The 8,371-nt window shown below is 56.1% G+C and overlaps 1 protein-coding gene across 1 annotated transcript in view; it reads right to left on the bottom strand.

The window, feature by feature from the left end:
• The window catches only part of TMEM145 (transmembrane protein 145), a 48,107-nt gene that overhangs the window by 1,720 nt on the left and 38,016 nt on the right, over positions 1-8,371 (bottom strand). The window contains exons 14-15 of the mRNA XM_015416618.1: positions 7,433-7,636; positions 5,655-5,858 (exon numbers count right to left, since the gene is read on the bottom strand). Coding sequence (XP_015272104.1) covers positions 5,655-5,858; positions 7,433-7,636 — 408 coding nt within the window. The remainder of the gene's footprint in view (positions 1-5,654; positions 5,859-7,432; positions 7,637-8,371) is intronic.

Here is an 8,371-nt window from a genome sequence, read left to right as displayed (position 1 = left end):
GGATTCAAAGGGGCTTTTAGAACGCCGTTGTCCCCTCCTCCGTTCTCTCACAACGGCAGCCTTGTGTGGTAGGCCAGGCTGAGGCTTCGTGATGGGCCCAAGGTCACCCAGCGAGCATTCGTGGCAGAAGCGGGAATTCGAACCCAGATCGCCCAGGATCCTAGTCTGCCACTCTACCCGCTACATTACTCTACCCACTACACGACACTGCCCAGGATGGCACTGCCGCTCTTCGGTATCCAACTGACCGGGAACCAAATCTAGTGTGTAAGCGCTGTGCGGGCCTCCCCAAGGCCTGCCTGGGACACAGCAGTCCCTTTATACGGACTGCCCGGGACAACTCCCTGGCACGCCTCTGAATACCAAGCTGCTAAGCATGGTGTCTGTGGAGGAGACAAACTCTACCCGCTACATTACTCTACCCACTACACCACACTGCCCAGGATGGCACTGCCACTCTTCGGTATCCTACTGACCAGGAACCAAATCTAGTGTGTAAGCGCTGTGCGGGCCTCCCCAAGGCCTGCCTGGGACACAGCAGTCCCTTTATACGGACTGCCCGGGACAACTCCCTGGCACGCCTCTGAATACCAAGCTGCTAAGCATGGTGTCTGTGGAGGAGACAAACTCTACCCGCTACATTACTCTACCCACTACACCACACTGCCCAGGATGGCACTGCCACTCTTCGGTATCCTACTGACCAGGAACCAAATCTAGTGTGTAAGCGCTGTGCGGGCCTCCCCAAGGCCTGCCTGGGACACAGCAGTCCCTTTATACGGACTGCCCGGGACAACTCCCTGGCACGCCTCTGAATACCAAGCTGCTAAGCATGGTGTCTGTGGAGGAGACAAACTCTACCCGCTACATTACTCTACCCACTACACCACACTGCCCAGGATGGCACTGCCACTCTTCGGTATCCTACTGACCAGGAACCAAATCTAGTGTGTAAGCGCTGTGCGGGCCTCCCCAAGGCCTGCCTGGGACACAGCAGTCCCTTTATACGGACTGCCCGGGACAACTCCCTGGCACGCCTCTGAATACCAAGCTGCTAAGCATGGTGTCTGTGGAGGAGACAAACTCTACCCGCTACATTACTCTACCCACTACACCACACTGCCCAGGATGGCACTGCCACTCTTCGGTATCCTACTGACCAGGAACCAAATCTAGTGTGTAAGCGCTGTGCGGGCCTCCCCAAGGCCTGCCTGGGACACAGCAGTCCCTTTATACGGACTGCCCGGGACAACTCCCTGGCACGCCTCTGAATACCAAGCTGCTAAGCATGGTGTCTGTGGAGGAGACAAACTCTACCCGCTACATTACTCTACCCACTACACCACACTGCCCAGGATGGCACTGCCACTCTTCGGTATCCTACTGACCAGGAACCAAATCTAGTGTGTAAGCGCTGTGCGGGCCTCCCCAAGGCCTGCCTGGGACACAGCAGTCCCTTTATACGGACTGCCCGGGACAACTCCCTGGCACGCCTCTGAATACCAAGCTGCTAAGCATGGTGTCTGTGGAGGAGACAAACTCTACCCGCTACATTACTCTACCCACTACACCACACTGCCCAGGATGGCACTGCCACTCTTCGGTATCCTACTGACCAGGAACCAAATCTAGTGTGTAAGCGCTGTGCGGGCCTCCCCAAGGCCTGCCTGGGACACAGCAGTCCCTTTATACGGACTGCCCGGGACAACTCCCTGGCACGCCTCTGAATACCAAGCTGCTAAGCATGGTGTCTGTGGAGGAGACAAACTCTACCCGCTACATTACTCTACCCACTACACCACACTGCCCAGGATGGCACTGCCACTCTTCGGTATCCTACTGACCAGGAACCAAATCTAGTGTGTAAGCGCTGTGCGGGCCTCCCCAAGGCCTGCCTGGGACACAGCAGTCCCTTTATACGGACTGCCCGGGACAACTCCCTGGCACGCCTCTGAATACCAAGCTGCTAAGCATGGTGTCTGTGGAGGAGACAAACTCTACCCGCTACATTACTCTACCCACTACACCACACTGCCCAGGATGGCACTGCCACTCTTCGGTATCCTACTGACCAGGAACCAAATCTAGTGTGTAAGCGCTGTGCGGGCCTCCCCAAGGCCTGCCTGGGACACAGCAGTCCCTTTATACGGACTGCCCGGGACAACTCCCTGGCACGCCTCTGAATACCAAGCTGCTAAGCATGGTGTCTGTGGAGGAGACAAACTCTACCCGCTACATTACTCTACCCACTACACCACACTGCCCAGGATGGCACTGCCACTCTTCGGTATCCTACTGACCAGGAACCAAATCTAGTGTGTAAGCGCTGTGCGGGCCTCCCCAAGGCCTGCCTGGGACACAGCAGTCCCTTTATACGGACTGCCCGGGACAACTCCCTGGCACGCCTCTGAATACCAAGCTGCTAAGCATGGTGTCTGTGGAGGAGACAAACTCTACCCGCTACATTACTCTACCCACTACACCACACTGCCCAGGATGGCACTGCCACTCTTCGGTATCCTACTGACCAGGAACCAAATCTAGTGTGTAAGCGCTGTGCGGGCCTCCCCAAGGCCTGCCTGGGACACAGCAGTCCCTTTATACGGACTGCCCGGGACAACTCCCTGGCACGCCTCTGAATACCAAGCTGCTAAGCATGGTGTCTGTGGAGGAGACAAACTCTACCCGCTACATTACTCTACCCACTACACCACACTGCCCAGGATGGCACTGCCACTCTTCGGTATCCTACTGACCAGGAACCAAATCTAGTGTGTAAGCGCTGTGCGGGCCTCCCCAAGGCCTGCCTGGGACACAGCAGTCCCTTTATACGGACTGCCCGGGACAACTCCCTGGCACGCCTCTGAATACCAAGCTGCTAAGCATGGTGTCTGTGGAGGAGACAAACTCTACCCGCTACATTACTCTACCCACTACACCACACTGCCCAGGATGGCACTGCCACTCTTCGGTATCCTACTGACCAGGAACCAAATCTAGTGTGTAAGCGCTGTGCGGGCCTCCCCAAGGCCTGCCTGGGACACAGCAGTCCCTTTATACGGACTGCCCGGGACAACTCCCTGGCACGCCTCTGAATACCAAGCTGCTAAGCATGGTGTCTGTGGAGGAGACAAACTCTACCCGCTACATTACTCTACCCACTACACCACACTGCCCAGGATGGCACTGCCACTCTTCGGTATCCTACTGACCAGGAACCAAATCTAGTGTGTAAGCGCTGTGCGGGCCTCCCCAAGGCCTGCCTGGGACACAGCAGTCCCTTTATACGGACTGCCCGGGACAACTCCCTGGCACGCCTCTGAATACCAAGCTGCTAAGCATGGTGTCTGTGGAGGAGACAAACTCTACCCGCTACATTACTCTACCCACTACACCACACTGCCCAGGATGGCACTGCCACTCTTCGGTATCCTACTGACCAGGAACCAAATCTAGTGTGTAAGCGCTGTGCGGGCCTCCCCAAGGCCTGCCTGGGACACAGCAGTCCCTTTATACGGACTGCCCGGGACAACTCCCTGGCACGCCTCTGAATACCAAGCTGCTAAGCATGGTGTCTGTGGAGGAGACAAACTCTACCCGCTACATTACTCTACCCACTACACCACACTGCCCAGGATGGCACTGCCACTCTTCGGTATCCTACTGACCAGGAACCAAATCTAGTGTGTAAGCGCTGTGCGGGCCTCCCCAAGGCCTGCCTGGGACACAGCAGTCCCTTTATACGGACTGCCCGGGACAACTCCCTGGCACGCCTCTGAATACCAAGCTGCTAAGCATGGTGTCTGTGGAGGAGACAAACTCTACCCGCTACATTACTCTACCCACTACACCACACTGCCCAGGATGGCACTGCCACTCTTCGGTATCCTACTGACCAGGAACCAAATCTAGTGTGTAAGCGCTGTGCGGGCCTCCCCAAGGCCTGCCTGGGACACAGCAGTCCCTTTATACGGACTGCCCGGGACAACTCCCTGGCACGCCTCTGAATACCAAGCTGCTAAGCATGGTGTCTGTGGAGGAGACAAACTCTACCCGCTACATTACTCTACCCACTACACCACACTGCCCAGGATGGCACTGCCACTCTTCGGTATCCTACTGACCAGGAACCAAATCTAGTGTGTAAGCGCTGTGCGGGCCTCCCCAAGGCCTGCCTGGGACACAGCAGTCCCTTTATACGGACTGCCCGGGACAACTCCCTGGCACGCCTCTGAATACCAAGCTGCTAAGCATGGTGTCTGTGGAGGAGACAAACTCTACCCGCTACATTACTCTACCCACTACACCACACTGCCCAGGATGGCACTGCCACTCTTCGGTATCCTACTGACCAGGAACCAAATCTAGTGTGTAAGCGCTGTGCGGGCCTCCCCTATCCTGCTTCTCCCCCCCCCCCCCCCGGTCGGGATTCAAAGGGGCTTTTAGAACGCCGTTGTCCCCTCCTCCGTTCTCTCGCAACGGCAGCCTTGTGTAGAAGGCCAGGCTGAGGCTTTGTGATGGGCCCAAGGTCACCCAGCGAGCATCCGTGGCAGAAGCGGGAATTCGAAACCAGATCGCCCAGGATCCTAGTCTGCCACTCTACCCGCTACATTACTCTACCCACTACACCACACTGCCCAGGATGGCACTGCCGCTCTTCGGTATCCAACTGACCGGGAACCAAATCTAGTGTGTAAGCGCTGTGCGGGCCTCCCCAAGGCCTGCCTGGGACACAGCAGTCCCTTTATACGGACTGCCCGGGACAACTCCCTGGCACGCCTCTGAATACCAAGCTGCTAAGCATGGTGTCTGTGGAGGAGACAAACTCTACCCGCTACATTACTCTACCCACTACACCACACTGCCCAGGATGGCACTGCCACTCTTCGGTATCCTACTGACCAGGAACCAAATCTAGTGTGTAAGCGCTGTGCGGGCCTCCCCAAGGCCTGCCGTGGACATAGCAGTCCCTTTATACAGACTGCCTGGGCCAACTCCCTGGCACGCCTGCCTCTGAATACCAAGCTGCTAAGCACTGTGTCTGCGGAGGAGACAAACTCCCCTTCTCTCTGGGGTGTTGTGGACTCTGAAACAAGTGACGGCAGAGCAAAATTCCCTCGAACTTGGGCTCCAGCCGAGCGAGGAATCGAGAAGCGGCGGCAACACGGCGGCGGTCAGCACGGAGGAGATGAAGAGAGGCAGCGACATCCCAAGGAGGCGGTTGGCTCGGCAGCTGATGACGTGGCCAGCAGGAGGATGTCCGGAGCCGTAAGGACGTTGTGACGCCCACCGCGGCTGCGCACCAGGGCCCATAACCAACAGCCCCCGAGAGGAGTCGCCAGAGAGCCGAAAGAACAGCGGAGGCCGCGGAAGCCGCACCGGAGAGGACTGGAAGAAGTCGCCCACTCGCCGGATAAAAACGAACGATCGGAGCCGGGAGGGTACCTGGTAGGGCTCCCCCCACCCCAGACGTGCTGTGGCCATAGTTAGGGTTTCTGCATAGGACTCTGCACCATGCACTGTGTAAGCCACTCAGAGCCCTTCGGGGGTGAGCGGGGTACAAACTGAAAGTATAAATAAATATAAAAAATAAATTTGGGGCCCAACGTGGAAGGGGAAAACCGGAGCCACCTTTGACCCTGAGGGGGGCTTACGTTGCTGGCGCTGCTGCTCCCTGTGCTCTGGGGGATGGAGAAGAGCTCCGTGAAGTTTGGCACCGAGTCGCTGATGAAGGTGACGTTGCCGTACACGTGGTGGGGGAACTTGGCCCCGGCGGCTGCCTCCTCTACGATCCCGATCTGCGACGTCCGCACGTGGTAAGGGAAGTTCTTGTTGGCTGCCGAGGGACGGGTCATAATCTGGGGGTACGAGAGAAGCGTCGGGCGGGCAGCTGGACCAGGGGCACGTGAGGTCTGCTGCGTACGCGTCCCCGCTAATATTATTCATATTTTATTATTACATTCTATTTGTGGGCCGCCTAATCCCCACAGTTGTGGGGCTCTAGGCGATGGACAGGTTAATACCTGTAAAACCCATAAAACCACATCCGACATAATATACAAAAATTAAAGGTGAGTAGCAATATTTTGTGGTTCCCTCCCATTTCTGGTCCGTGGGAGCTTCACGAGCACGGGGGAGGGGGTAAGCCCCACAGGCGATGGGGGGTCCAGGTAGGCCGGCCAAGATGTAAACTGTTGCTGTCCTCAACCAAACGCCCGGTGGAACATCTCTGCCTTACAGGCCCTGCGGAACTGCATAACACCCCACAGGTACCTGATGTTATTTGGAAGGGAGTTCCACCGAAAAGGCCCTGGCCCTGGTTGAGGACAGTCGGATATCTCTAGGACCAGGGACGACTAGCAAGTTGTTCTGTGAAGAGCATAAAGCTCTCCTGGGGGTATAATGGAACTAAGCAGGGGTCCTCTCCTGCAGGAGCGCACAGAAGCAGAGCTCCAGCAGAGCTCAGGGGGCGGGCACATGCAACAAGCCCCACCCCCTGCTCCCAGCAGCCCTCAGTCAGAGCAAGAAGCAGCCAGGTAAGTTGCAGAGCCCCCCCCCCGGCTCGAAACAGTCCAGTGGCACCTTTAAGACCAACCTTTATTCAGGTACAAGCTCTCCCTCCTCTGCAAGAACAGATCTGCACGCCCCCCCCCCAATAGCTAGCAATCCAAAACAGTCCGGTGGAGCCTGAGTGGTGGGTGTTGCCTTCTGACACACTTCCGGTGATGTCAGGGGGCGTGGCATATGCAAATAAGCTATGCCGATCAGTTATGTGAATGAGCTCCTGCACCTCTTTTTCTACAAAATGACCCCTGGAACTAAGAAGTTCCCTCCTTCCTCTCTCCTTCTGCACCCTGCAGGCAGGAGACGTCTGTGTAGTTATCAGAGATTCTCCACTTTGGTTTCTTTTGACTCTCCTTTATTATTCCTTTTCTTTGTTAAAAAAAGAAAAGGGGAGGGTTTACTCTCACACTTGCAGAGGAGCATTCAAAACACACACCACCATCTGCAAAGGACTCTAAAGCAGGGGTCCCCAACAAGGTCCCCCGGGGCACCATAGGGCCAATCAACACCCTTCCTGGTGCCCACCAAACGTTTTTAGGAAGTGTGTGGGGACCGGTGGGGCAATTCCATACAGGATTCTTTTGACTTTCTTTGTCCTTTCTCTTTTAAAAAATAAGTTTCTTGCTGTCACACTTGTGGGGATGCGTTTGAAAACAGGGTGGCGGGTTTTCTGAACGTATATAAACCAGCCTGCGAGCTGGTCCCTTGTCTTTGTCCTGAACTAAATAAAGGTATGCTTAGCTGAAATCACTCTCCGTCTGCATACTTTTCAGGGGGTGAGCGGGGTAAATAAATATAAATAAATAAATTTGAGGCCCAAAGTGGAAGGAGAAACCCGGAGCCACCTTTGACCCTGAGGGGGGCTTACGTTGCTGGCGCTGCTGCTCCCTGTGCTCTGGGGGATGGAGAAGAGCTCCGTGAAGTTTGGCACCGAGTCGCTGATGAAGGTGACGTTGCCGTACACGTGGTGGGGGAACTTGGCCCCGGCGGCTGCCTCCTCTACGATCCCGATCTGCGACGTCCGCACGTGGTAAGGGAAGTTCTTGTTGGCTGCCGAGGGACGGGTCATAATCTGGGGGTACGAGAGAAGCGTCGGGCGGGCAGCTGGACCAGGGGCACGTGAGGTCTGCTGCGTACGCGTCCCCGCTAATATTATTCATATTTTATTATTACATTCTATTTGTGGGCCGCCTAATCCCCACGGTTGTGGGGCTCTAGGCGATGGACAGGTTAAAACCCGTAAAACCACATCCAACATATAATACAAAAATTAAATGTGAGTAGCAATATTTTGTGGTTCCCTCCCATTTTTGGTCCGTGGGAGCTTCACGAGCACGGAGGAGGGGGTAAGCCCCACAAGCGATGGGGGGTCCAGGTAGGGTGCCGGCCAAGATGGAAACTGTTGCTGTCCTCAACCAAACGCCTGGTGGAACATCTCTGCCTTACAGGCCCTGCGGAATTGCATAACATCCCACAGGTACCTGATGTTATTTGGAAGGGAGTTCCACCAGGTCGGGGCCAGGGCCAGATGTGCTAGTTTCCGGAAAACGCAGGGCAAGGGTGGGCGTCTGATCTCATTTCCGCTGGAATCCCATGGCATCCGGCGCCCGCCCATGTCCCGTCGCAAACCGGATTTTTTTTTTAGTCTCCACAGGATGCACACAAACACCCACCAGCACATGTGCACACTGCGGTGAGGGGAAAAAAATCCCGTTTGCCACGGAAGCGGCACCTAGCGATTGCCAGTGTGATCGCGCCACGCCGCTTCTTTGCCGCGCTGCAGGATAACCATGTGATCGGCACCCAA

The sequence above is a fragment of the Gekko japonicus genome, unplaced genomic scaffold (genome assembly GCF_001447785.1).
Source record: "Gekko japonicus isolate JY-2015 unplaced genomic scaffold, Gekko_japonicus_V1.1 scaffold4621, whole genome shotgun sequence".
Lineage (NCBI taxonomy): Eukaryota > Metazoa > Chordata > Lepidosauria > Squamata > Gekkonidae > Gekko > Gekko japonicus.
The sequence above is the reverse complement of the archived record's forward strand: the minus strand, read 5'-3'. Positions and strand labels throughout refer to the sequence as shown.